Source organism: Bombina bombina, chromosome 4 (genome assembly GCF_027579735.1).
Source record: "Bombina bombina isolate aBomBom1 chromosome 4, aBomBom1.pri, whole genome shotgun sequence".
Lineage (NCBI taxonomy): Eukaryota > Metazoa > Chordata > Amphibia > Anura > Bombinatoridae > Bombina > Bombina bombina.
This window is the reverse complement of record NC_069502.1, coordinates 234917395-234938791: the sequence shown is the minus strand read 5'-3', so window position 1 is coordinate 234938791 and position 21397 is coordinate 234917395. Positions and strand designations below refer to the sequence as shown.

Genomic DNA, 21397 nt, shown 5'->3' with positions numbered 1-21397 from the left:
CAGATTGAACCGAGCAAAAGGAATGATGTCCATAGAAGCCACCATCAGACCAATCACCTCCATGCATTGAGCCACTGATGGACGAAAGGCAGACTGGAACTAAAGGCAAGAAGCCTGAAGTTTGGATTTTCTTATGTTCATCAGCAAAATCTTCATGGAGAGAGAATCTATGATAGTCCCTAGGAAACCCCTCTTGTAGATGGAACTAGAAAACTCTTTTCCAGATTCACTTTCCACCCGTGGGAACGTAGAAAAGACAACAACATCTCAGTATATGATTTTGCTAGTTGCAAAGATGATGCCTGAACCAAGATGTTGTCTAGATAAGGCGCAACTGCAATTCCCTGGGATCTGATCACTGCCAAAAGAGCTCCCAGAACCTTTGTAAATACTCTGGGAGCTGTTGCAAGACCAAACGGAAGAGCAATAAACTGGAAATGCTTGTCCAGAAAGGCAAACCTCAGCAACTGATAATGATCCCTGTGAATGGGAACGTGTAAGTATGCATCCTTCAGGTCTATGGTCGTCATGAACTGACCTTCCTGAACCAATGAAAGAATGGAACGAATAGTTTCCATCTTGAAGGATGGAACTCTGAGGAATTTGTTGAGGCACTTTAGATCTAGGATTGGTCGAAAAGTTTCCTCCTTTTTGGGAACCACAAATAGATGTGAATAGAATACTAGACCCTGTTCCTATAGAGGGGACTGGTCCGATAACTCCCAGGGAGAATAGGTCATTGAATAGGTCATTGATGCAATTTAAGAAGGCCTCCTTCTTTACCTGGTTTAAGGATAGTCTTGATAGGAGAAATCTGACCCCCTTGGAGGGTGAGACTTGAATCCTATTTTGTAACCCTGAGATACTATGTCCACAGCCCATGGATCTGGGACATCGTGTATCCAAGCCTGTTGAAAAAGAGAAAGCCTGCCCCCCACCTGATCCAAAGTTGGATCGGAGGCAGACCCTTCATGCTGATTTAGAGTCAGCGGAAGGCTTCTTGTTTTGTTTTCCCTTATTCCATGGCTGGCTGGATTGGTCTGGTTTGGAAGAAGAGGAGGACTTCTAATTTTCATTCTTTTTGGAATTTTAAGGGACAGAAGTATGACGACCCTTAGGTCTATTCTTCTTGTCCTAAGGTAGGAAAGATCCCTTTCCACCTGTAATCTCTGAAATGATCTCTGCCAGACCAGGTCCAAATCAGCTGACCAAGATTTTAACCACAGAGCTCTGCAAGCTAGATATTTTAGCTCCCAGTCTAATTACCTGCATGTTGGCATCACAGATAAAGGTATTAACCAGTTTAAGAGCCTTGATCCTGTCTTGGATCTCCTCTACTGTAGTCTCTTCTGAAATCAGATCAGACAGGGCATCACACGAATAAGATGTTGCTCCCACAACCGTGGCAATACTTGCCGCAGGTTACCACTGTAAACCCTGATAGACATACATATTTTTAAATAAGCCTCCAGCTTTTTATCCATAGGATCCTTAAAATAACAACTATCCTCTATAGGAATGGTAGTTCTATATAGCACCTTCTACCTTAGGAATGGTGCGAAATGAGTCTCGAATAGAGTCAGCAACAGGAAAAACATCTTTTTAAAAACAGGGGAAGGGGAAAACGGAATCCCTGGCTTATCCTATTCCTGTGCTATAACTTCTGAATTTTTTCTAGGAACAGGAAAAACATCAACATCAGAAGAAGAATCATAAACTCTATCCAGCTTAGAAGACGTCTTAGGGTTGGCAGCAACCAAAGGTTCAGAGTCGTCCAAAGTAGCTAGAACCTTCTTCAGAAGTAACCAAAGATGTTCAAGCTTAAATTTAAAATTAACCTCTTCAGATTCTGAAGATTTCACCGCCAAGGAGTCAGAATCTGAAACCTCACCTTCAGAAGCTACTGAAGTATTTTCTTCATCAGACAATTGAGAAAGGTTGACCAATGCAGATTTATAGTGGTCAGAAGCCTTACTAGCGGTAAAATGTTTAGATTTTCTCTTACTCTTACCCGAAGAAGGGAAAGCTGACAAAACCGCTGTACACCCCCCCAGGAGGTTGAGAGGACACAGAGGGCACAGTATAAGACACAATTAAGGCTTTGGACTTTTGAGGAGAAAGCTGAGGCAAGTCACGCACAGCATTGTCCTAAAAGACACTTGGCTCAGAACTGAGTAATTTGTCTTTAAATTTTAGAGTTTTTGATAAGCATGAGGAAAAAAATTGCATTGGCAGGACAATTTAAGCCTCTAAACATAGTAAGCATTTGTCCACAGACATGGACTGATCTAATTCTGAATCCATTACTGTAGGAAAGCAGAACCCCCCCAAAAAAATTATTGAAAAATAAAATTTCAAAGTAATAAAAATATGAGGTTGAAAATTTTATTGAAACACAAAATAATAAATAACCCCTAATAAACCACCTCAGATGCCTGAGGCTCCTACCGTACAGTAGAAAAACACCCACTAGTAAGAGGAAGGCAGACTCTGACAATATTCACTGATCTTCTGCTCTTAACGAAAAACGATCCACTAGATGAAAAACAAGGATCCGACACTGATTCTCGATGCGAGGCAACTCCTATGCACTACAGACTCACTGAGCTCCGTTCCGATATAGCGGAAGTGCGGGCGTCACATAAGCGGGAAAAAACACACTACACCACTGAAAGCTTGCAAAATAGAGAAAAAGCAGCTTAAAATTAAAACCGTTAAGCAAACTCTCTGAAAACTGTCCCAATTTATTAAAAAAGATCAGAATCTATGTCAATGTTCAAAGTACTGCTTAAAATAAAACCAATAAACAAACGCTCTGAAAACTGTCCCATGCAAAGTTTTGCTTCCAACAATAAAGCTATAACCCCTCAGCCAAGTGCAAAGTCCTCAAGTCTCTTACTGTTAACATCTCATTAAATGTTAAGCACATAATGTAAATGATCTGTCCAAAAAAACGTATTCTTAACTAAAAAAAAAAAAAAAAGGATAACTTGTCCCAATAATGGATCCAGAAGAGGATTAACCTCTTAAGTGCTGCTGTCCTTCAGTAACTAGAAGGCTAAGGCACTTACCTTAGATCTTGTAGGACAGATGCTGCTCCTTAGGTGTGGCAGGTACTTCACTCCCTGCCATGGACCTGTAGGAAAATAAAGAAAAGAGTAACCAACTCTGGCTTTCTTCAAAGGGGTAGCAAAGTGTTAAAAGTAAAGCAAAGACAACCTTGCCTCCTTTCAACTGCTTAGAAGCCACCACTACTCTTACTAAAGAGATTGACGTGGACAAAGCTAGACCCCAATCCTTGCTTGAAGGGAAAAGTACCCATAAAAGGATTAAATATCTTCAGACACCAACTTCGCACATCCTCCATTGACAGAGGCAACTGGGGATTATGGGTAAGGGAAGTTACACTTAACAGCTTTGCTGGGGTGCTCTTTGCCTCCTCCTGCTGGCCAGGAATTGAATATCCCACTAGTAATTGGAATGACGTTGTGGACTCTCCATGTCTTAGGAAAGAAACTAGTAATTTTGCAGCACATATTTTGGGAAAGTCTGTGCCTAAATAGATTAAAACTCCTTTAGAAGTACAGTATATGTAGCTGATTATCAATATGTAGCAGCTGAGGGGTCGGCAGCAGAGAGTGACAAGCTTCATTTTTGTCCTAAGGCTGAGCCTGGGGATCTTCAATAAGCAATATGAGCACATAACTGATGAATGTCAGTGGGGTGTAGAAAGGTAGGAGCACAGCAAGACTGCTCATTTACTAGCGACACACCCAGCAGCCACTCAAGTGTATGTAACTTACAATATGCATCCATATGGGTCACATTGATCCATTGAACAGACAACTGAATATACATTAGGCTTCACTTATAGAATTGTATTGGTGGATCTTTTTTTAATATTGCTGTATAACTCCTCTAAATAAATCTATATCTCTGTAAACCCTCCTCCATAAAAATAACTTATTTCTTCCTATATAACTTTGATCTCTCCCTATAATTAATTATTCCCTTTCCTATATCTAATACCCATATAAAAAACCTTTAACTAAGCATTGTTGTACCTTGCAACATGCCGCACAAACATATCTAATATGCTTTACCTTGCATGTCGGATTGATGCAATTGCACTGCTGAACTCGCTGTCTATGCTCCTGCAGTTATAGAACTCCTCATATGCTGGGCGGGAGGATCCTTGGTATTCAATGCGACTGATCCGGCAGATTCCCACAATAAGAATGATGAGCATGAGTACAAAGGCCACGCACAGTGCTCCTATGATGATGTAGAGGGAATGTCGAGGCATGTTGGTCAAACTCTCTGCCATGTGACCTGCTTTCCACTGAAGGTCTATGTTTAGGAGAAATGTGAAGCATTAATTAATCAGTTTAATACTTAGAATAAAGAGGTGTAGCAACCTATATCTATACCCAGGAGCCTTAACATGTTTGATTTTAGCTGCCGTAGAGGGTCCTTGCCCATCCAGTGCTATGGAATTTTGTGGCACTTGAAGGAACATGAAACCCAAAACTTTTCTTGATTATTCACACAGAGCATGCAATTTTAAACAAATTTCTAATTTACTTAAATTATCAAATTTTCTTCCTTCTCTTGGTATCTTTTGTTGAAAAGCAGGAAAGTAAGCTCAGGGGTGTGCATGTGTTTGGAGTACTCTATAGCAGCAGTTTTGCAAGAATGTTATCCATTTGCAAGTAGGGTTGCCAGGTATCCAGTATTCAATCAGACAGTCCAGTATTTTAGCAGGCTGTCCGGTAAAATCTATACAGAAATACTGAACAATTAAATGTCCAGTATTTTTATAGTCCCATAAGTCTCATCTAAATGTAAAGGGCCTACAATGCCTCTATGCTTAACAAATATGGCTCAAAAAGAAGTAGCACTGCATTTTCTATTATATGTATTACATGCATCCATGGGGTGTAAAATCATTGCTCTGTGTGTGCTACTGTTAGTCAAGCATATGTGTGTTTCTGGCAACCAAGGGGATAAATTACTGCTCAGTTGGGAAAACATACATGGTGGCATCAAGGGTGAGGCTCAGGTTGAGCTTTTGAGGGGACATTATGTGACCCCCACCTACCACATGTGCCCAGTCATCTATAGCAGTGGTCGCCAACCATTGGTCCATGGACCACTGGTGGTCCACGAGAAGATGTTGGTGGTCCTTGACACCATCAAGCAGTAATTAATCTCCTCTGATGGTGTCACCCCCATCGTGCCGCAACTTCCTACAGTGTCTGGCTGGACATCAGTAAAAAATCGACAGAGGAGAAGTTAAACTGTGCAACTTGTGTAGCTAGAATGGATTTTTAACTCCTCCCGTCTGGTGCGCTGCTCAGAGAAAGATGTTTCCATTCTAAAGCCAGCAGAGGTTGGTATAGTCTTGGCTTGAAATAGTGGAATTAATGTATATAAAAAAAAAAGAAAGAAAATCTTAAAAAAAAAAAAGTCTCTCATATTTCATTTATTTTCTTCCCTTTACCTGTCTCTTTGTAGTAGTTTTCCTAATTCCTTCAGATGGACTTACAGAACTGTTTGTCTTCCTCCCCTCCATCTTCTCTTTTTTTATTAAATATTAATTATTTTTCATTCTAATAATTTTCCCACGCACAAAGCCATTCCACCTGAATTCCAGTAATTGCCATCCAGCAGATCAGCCATATCCCACCAGTATTATAGTAATTGCCAGTAACATCAGTCATGGTTAGCTCACATCCATATTGAGAGCTTTCTGATATAAACTGAATTTATGACTCCAATGTCTGTCCATGATCATAAGTAGTTTTGAATAATTCCTAACTGGGGAGGTAACTTTAAAGTCTTGTGGGTTTTTTAAACATAATTCTTTTCCCCCACTTTCTGCCTCTCTGTTTCCAGCTCAAAAGTTGGCACTCACCCTTCATCCATTTGGAAGTATTCTCTCAGTTCTGTCATTCAGTTAATAATTCTTAAACATTTGTAAATATATGCATAATGTAAACTTAGCTATGATTATACTAGTTATTTACAGTATATGTGTGTATATGCATGTGTGTGTGTGTATATATATATATATGCACACACATTATAGAGGTTTGTACCTTTTTTAAAAAAAATCATGTTAGTGGGCCACAGGATTCAAAATTTTGAGTTTAGTGGTCCCTGAGGTCCAAAAGGTTGGCGACCTCTGATCTATAGGACATCTGGTAACTTTATAGAGCACAGCTGCAAGCCTATCGGCAGGCGTAGTAAATGGCAGGACTATTTTATGCCATGTAGTGCTCCAGACACCTACCTAGGTATCTCTTCAACAAAGAATACCATGGGAACGAAGCAAATTTGATGATAGAAGTAAATTGGAAACTTTTTAAAACGGCATGCTCTGCCTGAATCAGAAAAGAAAATGTTTAGGTTTCATATCCCTTCAAATTAGAACTCAATATTTAAAGACCTCTAACACAGCAGACATGCTGAGTGATATGACAAGATCTACATTATAGAAAGTAACAGGATACTAACATTATTCTAACACAGAAATGAACAGATATATTTTAAAGGAATATAAAAGTCCATAAAGGTATAGATCATTGGAAACATTGATCATTTTTAAGCTTAAAGATAAAATACTTAACCCTTAAAGGGCCTTTATAATCGAACAATTTTAAGACTATTGACCCTGCAGCACTGTGCGTTTGACCCCTACAATGGGGTTAAACACAGTAGAATTACTGATTGGGATTTGCGGTGTACTGTTAGTCCCGAGCGGAACTTGCAGCTGAACCAATCAGCACGACTCCGATGTGCAACTAGTACTGCTGATTGGATTAGCTGTGTTTTCTGCTCTGGATCAGCAGTGCAACGCAAGTGATATATACATATAGTTAAAGGTATAGTCTAGTCGAAATTAAACTTTCATGCTTCACATAGAGCATGCAATTTTAGGCAACTTTCTCATTTACTCCTATTATCAATTTTTGTTCATTCTCTTGGTATCTCTATTTGAAAAAGCAAGAATGCAAACTTAGGAGCCAGCTCATTTTTGGTTCAGCACCTCGGTAGTGCTTGCTAATTGGTGTCTAAATGTAGCCACCAATCAGCAAGACCAACCCAGGTGATGAACCAAAAAATGGGCTGGCTCCTAAGCTTGCATTCTTGCTTTTTCAAATAAAGACACCAAGAGAATGAAGAAAATTAATAATAGGAGTAAATAAGAAAGTTACTTAAAATTGCATGCTCTATCTGAATGATGAAAACATAAATTATGCTTACCTGATAATTTCCTTTACCTCTGTACAGGGAGAGTCCACAGCTGCATTCCTTACTTGTGGGAAATACTGAACCTGGCCACCAGGAGGAGGCAAAGACACCACAGCCAAAGACTTAAATACCTCCCCCACTTCCCTCATCCCCTAGTCATTCTGCCGAGGGAACAAGAAACCGTAAGAGAAATATCAGCGTGAAAAAGGTGCCAGAAGAAAAAGTTAAAATTTAGGGACACCCATCGGAAAACACAGACGGGAGATGTGCACTCTCCCTGTATAGAAGGAAAGGAAATTATCAGGTAAGCATAGTTTATGTTTTCCTTCTTAATACAGTGAGAGTCCACAGCTGCATTCCTTACTTGTGGGAAATTATACCCAAGCTCCAGAGGAAACTGAATGCTAACAGGAAGGCAAAAAAGGAGAGGTGGTCCCCATCTCAGGACACCACAGCCTGCAAAACACTTTCTCCCGAAGGCTGCTTCCACAGAAGTAAAACATTTTTTGTTAAAGATCATGAAAAATAATGTAAGGAGGCCGAGGCAGCCGCCCTACAAATCTGATCCATAGAGGCCTCATCTTAAAGGCCCAAAAGGAAGACACTGCTCTCTTAGATGAGCCGTAAACCTCTGAGGAGCTTTGTGTCCTGCCGACTCATATGGCAAGCGGATGATACTCCTCAACTAAAAGATAAGGAAGTCAAAAGAAGCCTTCTACCCCTTACGATTCCCAGATAGATAACAAACAGAGAAAAAAATCTGTCTATACCTAAGTAAGGCACGAATGCATCTTATGTGGAAAACTTTCCTTCAAGGAAGAAGAAAAAGGACCTAAGAAAAGAACCACAATCTCTTGATTGAAGTTCCGATATAACAAGACCTTAGGAGGAAAATCGAACTAGGTTCACAGAACAGCCCTATTATCGTGAAACACCAGAGAAGGAGGGTCGCATTGCAAGGACACAGTTTCAGAGACTTCTGCACGCAGGAGCAATATTTAGACGGAAAAGGAATCTTCCAAGATAACAACCTCATGCATGGGTTCACAATTAGCTTGATGCAGCCCTGAGAACAAAATCTAAGCTCCACGGAGGAGCATCAGATCGTCCTGGCCTGACCATACTCAGGACCCTAACAAAGAGAAAAACAAACTGTACATCTGGAAGCTCATCGAGCCTCCAGACCGTAAACAGACAAAGCCAAAACTGCAAGAACAAGGAACTAGTTAAGAGACAAAATAAAAACATAAAAAAATTAGGAGCCTCAGTAAAACAGTGTTGCTTTATTTTCATCCATTAAAACAGGAACAGTAACATGTAACAAAAGACAAAAAACATGCCCTTAGTTGATAGAAAAGCTCACGCGTTTCGGCGTACTAGCCGTACTTATAAATCTCTAGCTACCCTTGTTACTAATGGGCTTTTTAAAGGGTGTAAAACCATATGATTGGCCAAGGGACATTGATTTGTTTTACTCATTCTTTACTGGTATGATTCTTAACTGCAAGTTAAGTAATGAGCCTATATCTATATTTGATTTTATTGCTAATACAAATACATGTTACTTTTTTGCATTTCTTGTATGAATCTATACATATTGTGTCAGTATTTGCGGACATTGTAAAATGTGTCTACATGAATAACAATTGGGGGAAGTTTGGACATTTGGTAACAACTAAGGATTGGACCATCCTAAAAATTGTGCGCTATATACTAAATCCTACAAAAATATTACAAAAATTTAATTATAAGTGATTGTTAGTGGTTTAGACACTATAGTTATACTGTAACCTCACTCCCTTGATTAGCTTTATTTCTCAATTATCTAGCTTAGTGTGATAACTCCAAATTAACATCTGGACTATATATCATATCATAATATGGGTGATAATTTGCAGTGTTAATAAAAGTGCCTAATCCTGCCTAATGTGTTCTCTATGTTAGAATTAGAGATAGGTCCGGCTATATTTGGAATTACATTAGGATTACTAAAGTTAGCTTAATTATTCATAACCATATGTCCATCTAATACCAATAGTTAATAAGATCGTAGGCTGAATTTAGTCATGTCGGGTATCTGGTTTGTAACTGGAATATCCAGTACACCTCCCTCTTGGCAAGTGCCCTCTCTCTGTCCCCCCTCTCTGTCCAGCATCTACAATTTCTATAACGGCCCATTTGAAGCTAGTGCTATCTTTATTATGGACTCTGTTGAAATGCCGTACTAATGAGGTAGTTAAAGATCCTGCCTTAATATCAGAGTGGTGTTCCCTGATACGTACCCGTGTCTCCCTTGTTGTCATCCCTACATATTGTAGGCTGCAGGCCGTGCAGCCTGCTAGGTGCACAGTAAATCTGCTTCTGCAATTCATGCACTTCTTATGATTGTAACTTTTGTTAGTGACATCTCTCACCAACAACTGTTGGTTAGTGACAACTCTCCCACCAACAAATGTTCACAGGCTTTGCATGTGAAATTACTGCATTTGAAAACGCCCTTGAATCTGAGCCACAAGCTATGTTCCTCCCTCTGTGGTGTTTTAAGTAGTGTTGGAGCCAGGATGTTACCCATAGAAACTCCCCTCCTAAAGGAGCACTTACACCCTTTCTCAACTGTCTCTACCAGAGCATCATCTACTGCCAATAATCTGAAGTGTTTTTTCACTATATGGCAGATTTTGTGATACTGTGTGCTGTAATCAGTCACATCAGATGCCTCCACTCTTGTCATTCTTTGATTCTGTTTTATTCAACAATTTCTTTCTATTGGCTGATGCTACTTCATTTCTGGCTTTGGTAATGTCTTGGGTTTTGTACCCTCTGGTCCTCAGACGGTCGGACAATTGGTCTACATGTACCTCATATTGTTTTGCATTACTGCAATTTCTTTTCAATCTAGTGAATTGTCCCTTGGTGACTGACCTGAAGACCTGCTTTGGATGACTGCTCCTGGCGTGGAGAAGCGTGTTACCAGTAATTGGTTTTCTGTAAACTTCGGTTTCAATCCCGGCATTGGGTATCCCCTTCAGGGTTAGATCAAGAAAGTTGATCTTCGACCTATTGAGATCAAAAGTGAACTCCAACCCCATGTCATTATTGTTCAACCATTCTATGAAATTCTTTGCATTCTCTTCAGTACCTCTCCACACCAGGAGCAGATCATTAATATACCATCTGTAAAATTGTATATTTCTCCTGAAGGGGTTCCCATCCCCATAGATGCAGGACAGCTCCCACCACCCCATGTAGAGGTTGGCGAAAGAGGGCGCAAACTTTGCGCCCATAGCTGTCCTGCATCTCTGGAGATAGAAAACCCCCTCAAAGGTGAAATAATTGTGCGTTAATAGGTACCCAACAATCCTTAACACATACTCCACAAACTTGTCAGAATAGCCAGTGTTCCTTTGTAGGAAAAATTCTATGGCCAATAGGCCCTTATTGTGTGGTATGGAAGTATAGAGGGCCCTGACGTCTATTGTGAGCCACATATCTGATTCCTCCCAAATCAATTTTTCCATCAGGTTTAATACATGTGTTGTATCCTGTAAAAAACTAGTTAAACTCCCTACCAAAGGCTGTAGAATACTGTCCAACCATTGTGATACCCTTTCCAAAAGTGCCCCTATGCCACTTACAATGGGTCTACCTGTGACCCCCTCCATTGATTTGTGAACCTTGGGAAGATGGTTAAAAATAGGTGTAACCGGATTATCTACCAAGAGAAAGTCACAGGTAGACTCATCTAAAATACCCAATTCTCTACCATCATCCAGAATATGTGCAAGTTCTCGTTTGTATTTCACTGTTGGATCTCCACTCAATATCTGGTAGTACCTAACATAAAGTAACTGTCTTTCTGCTTCCGCAATGAATTGTGATCTAGACATTACTACCACTGAGCCCCCCTTGTCCGCATTTCTAATGACCAATTGTTCATTAGTCTGGAGCTTTTTTAATGCTTCCCTTTCTTCCAAATTTAGATTATGCTGATTCATAGGGGCGGCCTGGTGGAGCAACGTAAGATCTCTCTCAATCCTTGCCTGAAAAATCTCTAATGAACTCCCTCTATATTGTATAGGTAGGGTAAAATTTAGAGGTTTCCCTGAATTTTGGTGTTTTACACACTTGTGGGTACTCATCTGTGTTCCCTTCCTGAAATAATGTTTCCATTGTCGTTACATCACATCCCTAACTAAAGGTGAGTTCATCTGTGATGTTCTCACTAGGGTCTTTACTGTGAGTGGAATATTCCAACTCCTCAGTGGCTTTATTATAAAAAAAACTTTCGTACTGTTAATCCTCTGATTAATTTGTTAACATCTATTAAGGTGTTAAATAAGTTAAACTTTTGTGAGGGTACAAAACCCAAACCCAAATTTAATACTCTGGTTTCTATGTCCGAAAAATTTTAGTCAGATAAGTTGATGATATTGGTATTAGTGGTTATTGGTATTTGCTCCCGGACCTCCCTCTTCTGGTTGATTGGCGATTCTGCCCCTGTTGACCTGTCTGCCCACCCCTTCCTCTTCCCCCCCTTCTGTTTTTTTGTGAGGGAGGGAAAAAACCTGTTCCAAACCCTGTCTGTCTTCATAATCAGTTTTGGCAACATTTCCAGTATTGGACTGTCCTCCAATGAGTGCATCATCAGGGGTATATTTTGATCCCCCTGATGTTGTTTTTTGAGGATGGATGGTGCAACTATGTTAGAAGCTTTAGGTCTCACCACCAATTGGTCAGCTACTGATGTTTTATTGGGGTTAGGTGTCACATTGTCCTCCCCACCTGACGCTGAACTATCATCGTAAGATTCTGCTTCACGCTCTGAGAACTGGACTTTTTTATTCTTACCTTTTCTTTGTAGTCAAAATTCACATTGTCCCTTTTGCTTCTATTATTGAAACCTCTACCCCTGCCTCTTCCCCGTGACCTATTGTAGGCTCTACAGCCTTCCAACCTATCCTTCCTATTCCAGACAAAGATTCTTTGTCTGTTTCTATGATCCTTTGTCTGGAATAGGAAGGATAGGATGGAAGAAATGCAAAACAATATGAGGTACATGCAGACCAATTGTCCGACCGTCTGAGGACCAGAGGGTACAAATCCCAAGACATTACCAAAGCCAGAAATGAAGTAGCATCAGCCAATAGAAAGAAATTGTTGAATAAAACAGAATCAAAGAATGACAAGAGTGGAGGCATCTTTTTGTGACTGATTACAGCACACAGTATCACAAAATCTGCCATATAGTGAAAAAACACTTCAGATTATTGGCAGTGGATGATGCTCTGGTAGAGACAGTTGAGAAAGGGTGTAAGTGCTCCTTTAGGAGGGGAATTTCTATGGGTAACATCCTGGCTCCAACACTACTTATAACACCACAGAGGGAGGAACATAGCTCGTGGCTCAGATTCAAGGGCGTTTACAAATGCAGTAATTTCACATGCAAAGCCTGTGAACATTTGTTGGTGGGAGAGAGCTTCAAAAGCTATGTCACTAAAAAAAGTTACAATCATAAGAAATGCATGAATTGCAAAAGCAGATTTACCGTGTACCTAGCAGGCTGCACGGCCTGCAGCCTACAATATGTAGGGATGACGACAAGGGAGACATGGGTACGTATCAGGGAACACCTCTCTGATATTAAGGAAGGATCTTTAACTACCCCATTAGTACAGCATTTCAACAGAGTCCATAATAAAGATAGCACTAGCTTCAAATGGACCGTTATAGAAATTGTAGATGCTGGACGGAGAGGGGGGGACAGAGAGAGGGCACTTGCCAAGAGGGAGGTGTACTGGATATTCCAGTTACAAGCCAGATACCCGACAGGACTAATTTCAGCCTACAATCTTATTAACTATTGGTATTAGATGGACATATGGTTATGAATAATTAAGCTAACTTTAGTAATCCCAATGCAATTCCAAATATATCCGGACCTATCTCTAACTCTAACATAGAGAACACATTAGGCAGGATTAGGCACTTTTATTAACACTGCAAATTATCACCCATATTATGATATGAGATATAGTCCAGATGTTAATTTAGAGTTATCACACCAAGCTAGATAATTGAAAAATAAAGCTAATCAAGGGAGTGAGGTTGCAGTTTAACTATAGTGTCTAAACCACTAACAATCACTTATAATTACATTTTTGTTAAATTTTTGTAGGATTTAGTATATAGCGCACAATTTTTAGGATGGTCCAATCCTTAGTTGTTACCAAATGTCCAAACTTCCCCCAATTGTTATTCATGTAGACACATTTTACAATGTCCACAAATACTGACACAATATGTATGGATTCATACAAGGAATGCAAAACGTAACATGCATTTGTATTAGTAATACAATCAAATATAAATATAGGCTCATTACTTAACTTGCAGTTAAGAATTATACCAGTAAAGAATGAGTTAAAAAATCAATGTCCCTTGGCCAATCATATGGTTTTACACCCTTTAAAAAGCCCATTAGTAACAAGGGTAGCTAGAGAGCTATGAGTACGGCTAGTACGCGTGAGCTTTTCTATCAACTAAGGGCATGTTTTTTGTCTTTTGTTACATGTTACTGTTACTGTTTTAATGGATGAAAATAAAGCAACACTGTTTTACTGCGGCTCCTAATTTGTTTATTTTTTACACATTGGGCCGTTTTTGGAGCAAGCAGTGTTCACCCCTAAAGGTACAGCTGGTACAGGAAGGAATTGTATTTGGAATTTGGATTAAGGCATTGAAGTGGCCACAGAGATCGGAGGTTTCTTATCCGCTGTAAGTCGGCACAGAACGATGACAACATGTCCCTGAGCCAGAGCGTGTGAGAGATTGTGGTGTCTGGATTGAGCAGCTTGTGGGAGCGTTGTGGCTCCAAGCGTAGGTTACGGACTGACAGATGCCCAGGAGAGAGGTCTCCCTAACGGCAGTTCCACACCAGGCCAGTTCAACATCGAGCCGTGAAGAGGGGGGTAAGTATTATGACACAAGTACAACACTCAACACAGAGACACTTGCCTAAATAATTGCTGTTGCAGAAGGGTTTTCCCCTACATTTTTGGGCTTTGTTCTTTTTTTAACAAGTTAAGAGACCCTCTCTTGGCTAAGACAAAGCGTAAATCTCCACTCAGTCCGCCTCGGAGAGTTAAGATCAGATGAAGCAAGGTAACCCTCATGAAGGGGAAGATGACATCCCCACTAAACCGTGAACCACATTCTCGCAGTCGCATGGAGCAATCAGTATCACAGACGCCTGCTCCTTCTAGGTTAGAGCCACCACTCGAGGAAGGAGTGATCTGGCACAAAAAGGACAAATTGTATTGAGCCTCCAAGGCACCACTAATGCACCCATTAGTTCCACCTGAGGATCCCGAACCACGACCACGCTGTGGGAAACTCGATATTGAAACGGGACGTCCTGAGATCTTCATCCAGCATCCCCTTCCAGAGACAAAATATCCAAAAAATCCCTCGGGAGAAGACCTTATCCCCAGATAAGTGAAATGTCTGAAAAGGACATCAGTACCGGATAACAACCCCCGGAGAGTGGATCGCTAATAGCGAGCAGTAGTGGACCTCCACCCACTACCAAACCCAAGATATTACCCTCATCGCTAGGGAGACTCTCGTGCCCCTCAGATGGAGCTCTAAGCTACTGAGAGTAAGACAGACAATAATCTAAAACTGGGACTAACCCAGTAGTCTAAACCTCAGGACAAAAAGATTGCCTAAAGATTCCAAAAAAAAAAATCCCACAGACCCCATGCCCTCTTGGCTTGTCCTCACCATCCTGACGCACCTGCGACCAAAGTCAAATTTGCCCCGGATGATTTAAGAAAGATGTCCCTCAGTACGAGGGGATCTGGACAACAACACTAGAAAGTGATACCCTCCACCAGAATCCAGGTAAATCTGTTAATACAGATTCGAAAAACAGTGTTGCACATCTGCCTCAGCCTACACCAAGCCTTGGCTGAGATGGGCCCAAGAAAAAGGAATGAAGTCCAAGAGGAACTACATGACCAACCATACAACCAACACAGAGCAAGCGATGGCCTGAAGGAAGTCAGGAGGGCCCGATCTGATGAAGCTAAACTAGAACTTCACAAGTCCGAAGAAGAGTCCTCATGTCTATGAAGACTAAAATAGCATCCACGAATCTACACTTGAGCCCAACACCAGAGAACTCTGGTCAAGTATTCCACAATCCCATTGTCTCTATCAGGCGAGGCAATGGCGATTTGAACCAGAATTGTTTAGACAAGGGAAGCTACCGCTAGATCTGGATTCTGGCAACTGCCAAAGTATCCCTGGACTACGAAAAGGCTCTAGAAGTAGAAGCGAGATCAAAACAGGAGCAATGTACTGGAAGTGCCTGTCCAGAAACATCAACCCTAGGAACCAGAATGTTCCCTGATTGAAAAAGCATGATATCCTTCCTTGGTTGATGAAAACACCCTGTTGCGGCATAATTGAGAGGGATGGATTACCTGGGCCTCCTCAAAATATACACAGTTATCGAAATCTGTTGTAGAGGTCTCATCCTCTAAAACATTAGAATCCTCTATAACTTAGGTAACTTTATATAAATCAAAGAAAAAACAACTGGCACTAATACCCCCAATGGCTGGGGCACTCACCACCTCCTATGACCCAGACAGTGTAGAGAAAAATCGCTCCTCTCCGTAGTCACTCGGTAAGGAATAGGAAATGGAAACCGTGACCACTCCCGGTCACACGGTACACAATGCAGGACCGTCCCTGCTAAAGGAAAAGTGTGCCAAGCTTAAAGGGACAGTATACACTCATTTTCATATAACTGCATGTAATAGACAGTACTATAAAGAATAAGATGCACAGATACTGATTAAAATCCAGAATAAAACAGTTTAAAAACCTACTTAGAAGCTCTCAGTTTAGCTCTGTTAAAAAGGTAGTTGGAAAGCCCACTGCAAGTGGGAAATAAGACACTCCCCCCTCCCCCTTCTTTTGCATATGAAAAGACCATTTACACTAACAGGAGCAAGCTGGAGAAGGTAGCTGTAGGTATTTTCATAAAACTTTGGGGCTTAGTTAGGAGTCTGAAAATCAGAGGAATTTTATTTAAAAATAAGCAAAACTATACATTAAAAAAAAATAAAATAAATGTCCCTTTAATAAAACTGCGTAAAGGAGCAACCTGTATGTTCCATATCCTCCTACGAGCCCAAAACATCTCACACATGTAAGCAGCATAAATCACATAAACTAATACGATTAACACCCCATTGTTCAAAAATTGCCCTCAGGAGATATTAACCATTGATTCCATAAAGATAAAGGAGTCCCACTGTGACCCTGTCTTCTAGCGTTAACATTTATGTGTAAAAAATGAAACGATCTTACTGGAATCTATGCCGTGGAACAGAAACATAGTTCTTCAAGTGAGACAGACTGTAGCATCCCTTCTAACATAGACTTGAGTGAAGAAAAGCAGGCAGCAAAACTTGTCAACGCTGATTGCTTAGGAGCTGTTAATATGAGTCTGGATGGTTTCGCAGAAGAACTCTCCCTGCATCTCCAGCCTCTAACTTTCATCAATGCTCTCACTGAGAGGCTGACAAGACTACTTTAAACTCCAGTCCTATATCAAAGGGTAGATACCCTTCCTAAAAAACTACTCCGAAATCTTCTGACACTTCTCTGCCAACCTCCTGTGACAAAAGGCAAAGAATGACTGGGGGATGAGGGAAGTGGGGGAGGTATTTAAGCCTTTGGCTGGGTTGTCTTTGCCTCCTCCTGGTGGCCAGGTTCAGTATGTCCCACAAGTAAGGAATGCAACTGTGGACTCTCCCTGTATTAAGAAGGAAAGTTTAATTTGACTAGACTATACCTTTAATGCTTCACTTCCATCTTCCCCTAAGCAAATATTTAAAGCCATGTGGGGTGCAGAAGTGTTTATGCTGCTTCTGAATTCCACTATTATAAGGGCATGAGACTGTTTAATACATGTGGTCCCCTTCTTTTAAATGAGGTCCTGGTGATTATTATGGCAGTTTCATTTAATTTACAGCTTTTGCATTATATTGGAAGTTGGGGTGAATGTAAAGAACCATAAATATAAGTCCACAAACATAACTGTACATATATGTTTACAAAGCAAATCATTTTGTTAAAATATAGAGATACAGGCTAATGAGGTCTCCTCTCCCTGCAAGCTAAGACCAGTTGTTTGAGTTGTGGTTTCAATTAGCAGACACAGCTATTTCATATACAACAATAAACATAAGGGGGGAGTGCCCAATACATTTTTAACTCTGTAGCTGGTATAACAATTAATTGGAAACTCATTAAGGGGAAACCTAAGTTTACAGCACACTGCAGATAACTCCTTAACACAGTGACATATTGACTGTGAACATATTAGCTCTGATCATTATTAGCGACAAGCTACCTGTTCTGCCTCTTCTTTATAGAAGGTAAAACCATATTTCAGTTTAGTTAGAAGTTTACGTACTCTCTGCCTCTTATAAAACCTTTTTCTACAACATATATCCCATTTCACCAGTCTGGTTCTCTGTTTCCATTTGTAAAATAGCACAAATGTCAGCTCTATTAAATATTTTATATCTATATTATTCAAAATAAATTGTGATCTTTATTTGAGCTGTACATTGTATGGTACACAGTATGATGTACTTACGGATCTCACAGTTGGCTCCCACCCAGCTGTGGGGACAGTGACAGGTGTAACCATTAGACTGGTCTACACAGGTGCCTCCATGGTGACACGGGCCGCTGTCACATTCATTAACATCAATTTCACACTCTTCACCTGCAGGAAAACAAGATGAGAGTGACACAAGGTAATGACACTCAATATCAGTGTGAGGCAGTGTTTTCAATTACTAAGTAAATAAGAAAAGGGTTACGTATAAACATCTATTTGTAGTAAAAACTGTATCTGAGGGCAGATTGGATCAGGCCTTCATGTGTGGTTTAAAACCTCAAAAAAAAAAATTTCTCTCATTGGTTAAAACTTCATGATAGCTAGAGAGCATCTAAGGTATGTTTTTTATTCTCTTATTATATTATGGCCAAGTCCATATCTGTAGTCACCACCCTTTTTTTTTTAATTGCTGTAATTTTAAACCATTTTGTCTAGCATTCTATTTACTCTCATTTTATATACAGAAGCAATCTAGAAACAAAATACAAAAGATACCATTTTAAATAAATATTCAAATCTTTAACAGTTTCCACACAGGCCATTTATCGTGTGTGGGGGGGGGGGGATGCATATTTGTGATTAATACTAAACCCAATTATTTTCTTTCACGATTCAGATAGAGCATGCAATTTTAAGCAAATTTCTAATTTACTCCTATTATCAAATTTTCTTCGTTCTCATACTACCTTTATTTGAAAAAGCAGGAATGAAAGCTTAGGAGCCAGACCATTTTTGGTTCAGCACCTTGGTAGCGCTTGCTGATTGGTGTCTAAATCTAGCCAACCAATCAGCAATCATTGGTGTAGAACCAAAAATGGACCAGCTACTAACCGTTACATGCTTGCTTTTTCAAATTAAGAGACCAAGAGAACGAAGAAAAATTGATAATGGGAGTAAATTAGAAAATTGCATGCTCTATCTGAATCATGAAAGAAAAAAACATAAATTATGCTTACCAGATAATTTCCTTTCCTTCTGTATGAGGAGAGTCCACGGCCCCCGCACGTTTTTCTCCGTTGGGCGGACCTAAATTTTTGTTTTTCCTTCTGGCACCCTTTATACCCTGATATTTCTCCTACTGTTCCTTGTTCCCTTGGCAGAATGACTGGGATATGAGGGAAGTGGAGGAGGTATTCAAGCCTTTGGCTGGGGTGTCTTTGCCTCCTCCTGGTGGCCAGGTTCTGTATTCCCACAAGTAATCAATGAAGCTGTGGACTCATTGAATGAAGACAGGAGGGAAAAGAGAGGCGGACCCTTATTCTGAGGGCACCACAGCCTGCAAAACCTTTCTCCCAAAAGCTGCTTCAGCCGAAGCAAAAATGTCAAATTTTTAAAACTTTGAAAAGGTATGTAAGGAGGACCAGGTAGCCATCCTACAAATCTGCTCCATAGGAGGCCTCATTCTTAATCCTTCGTAGCTTGAAAATAAAATTTCAAAACTTGAACCACATCCAAATTATGAAGTAACCGTTCCTTCGGCGAAGGAGGATTAGGACACAAGGAAAGAACCACAATCTCCTGATTGATGTTACGATCAGAAACAACCTTAGAAAGAAAACCCAACCCAGTACGAAGAACAGCCGTATCAGCATGAAAAACTAGGTAAAGAGGCTCATATTGCAAGGTTGCCATGTCAGAAACTCTGTGTGCCGAAGCAATAGCCAGTAGAAAAAGAACCTTCCAAGAAAGTAATTTAATGTCAATCGAATGCATAGGCTCAAACCGAGCCCTCTGCAAAACCTTAAGAACTAGATTTAAACTCCAAGGAGGAGCGGTAGGTCTAAACACAGGCCTGATTCTACACAGAGCCTGAACAAAAGACTGCACATCAGGAAGCCCAGTGAGCCTCTTGTGCAATAACACAGATAGATCTGAAATCTGTCCCTTTAGGGAACTCTCAGAAAGGCCCTACTCCATACCACCCTGGAGAAAGGAAAGAATCCTGGAAACCTTGACCTTATGCCAGGGGAATCCACGTTCGTCACACCAGAAGAAGTAGGTCCTCCACACCTTATGATAGATGCAACGAGTGACCGGCTTTCGAGCTTGAATGAGAGTATCAATCAGTCTCTCAGAAAAACCTCTCTTGGCTAGCACTAGGCGTTCAATCTCAACACAGTCAGCCTCAGAGAATCTAGATTGTGATGAACAAAAGGACCCTGTTCCAGCAGATCCCTGCAACAAGGTAACCTCCATGGAGGAGATGAGGACATCCCTACCAGGTCCGCGAACCACATCCTTCGCGGCCACGATGGAGCAATTAGTATTGCTGAAGCTTGCTCCTGCTTGATGCGGGCCACTACCCCAGGGAGAAGTGGTAACGGTGAAAAAATGTAAACTAGACTGTACCTCTAAGGCACTGCTAATGCATCTATCAGCTCTGCCTGAGGATCCCTGGACCGCGACCTGTATCTGGGTAGCTTAGAATTGAGTCAGGATGCCATGAGCTCTATCTCCGGCATCCCCCATCTGTTGCAAATGTCCGCAAACACTTCAGGATGGAGAGACCATTCCCCCGGATGAAAGGATTGTCTGCTGAGAAAATCTGCTTCCCAGTTGTCAACACCCAGAATGTGGATCGCTGACAGCGAACAGTTGTGGGCCTCCTCCCATTCCAGAATCCAAGATACTTCCCTCATTGCTAGGGAGCTCCTCGTTCCCCCCCTGATGGTTGATGTAAGCCCTCGAGGTTATGTTATCTGATTGGAATCTGATAAACTGGGACAAACCCAGAAGAGGCCAAGCCTTCAGAGCATTGAAGATCGCTCAAAGTTCTAAAATTTGATCGGGAGAAGAGATTCCTCTTGAGTCCACAGACCCTGTGCCTTCCTGGCACCACAAACAGCTCCTCATCCTGAGAGACTTGCATCTGTAATCACAATCTCCCAGTATGGTCTCAAGAAGGATGTCCCTTGGGACAGGTGATCTGGACAGAGCCACCAAGAGAGCGTTTCTCTCGACCGGTTGTCCAGAGAAATCGGTTGTGACAGATCCGAGTGGCTCAGCATGCACAGCTTAAGATGCCTGAGATGGAACCTGGCGAATGGAATGATGTCTGTGCTGGACACCATGAGTCAAATTACCTCCATACACCAGGCCACAGAGGGCCTTAAAGAGGTAATTGGAAGTTAACTTGTAACGTCTCTGGTCTGTAGGAAATATCCTCAAGGATATGGAGTCTATTATCGTACCCAGGAATTCCACCCTGGTACTGGGAACAAGAGAACTCTTTTCTAAGTTTATCTTCCAACCATGAGATCGAAGAAGAAGAAATAGAAGAGCTTTTGAATGGTCCTCTGCCAACTGACAGGATGAGACTCTTGGGGCAGTAGCTAGACCAAATGGAAGTGCAACAAACTGGAAGTGCTGGTCCAGGAATGTGAATCTCAGGAATTTGAACTGTTCCTTGTGAATTGGAATGTGAAGGTAAGCATC

General features: G+C 41.0%; 1 protein-coding gene across 1 annotated transcript in view; it reads right to left on the bottom strand.

Annotated features, from left to right (window-relative positions):
• Positions 1-21397, bottom strand: part of DNER (delta/notch like EGF repeat containing) — a 556690-nt gene that overhangs the window by 4519 nt on the left and 530774 nt on the right. The window contains exons 11-12 of the mRNA XM_053709836.1: positions 17936-18067; positions 4104-4350 (exon numbers count right to left, since the gene is read on the bottom strand). Of these exons, the coding sequence (XP_053565811.1) occupies positions 4104-4350; positions 17936-18067 (379 nt within the window). The remainder of the gene's footprint in view (positions 1-4103; positions 4351-17935; positions 18068-21397) is intronic.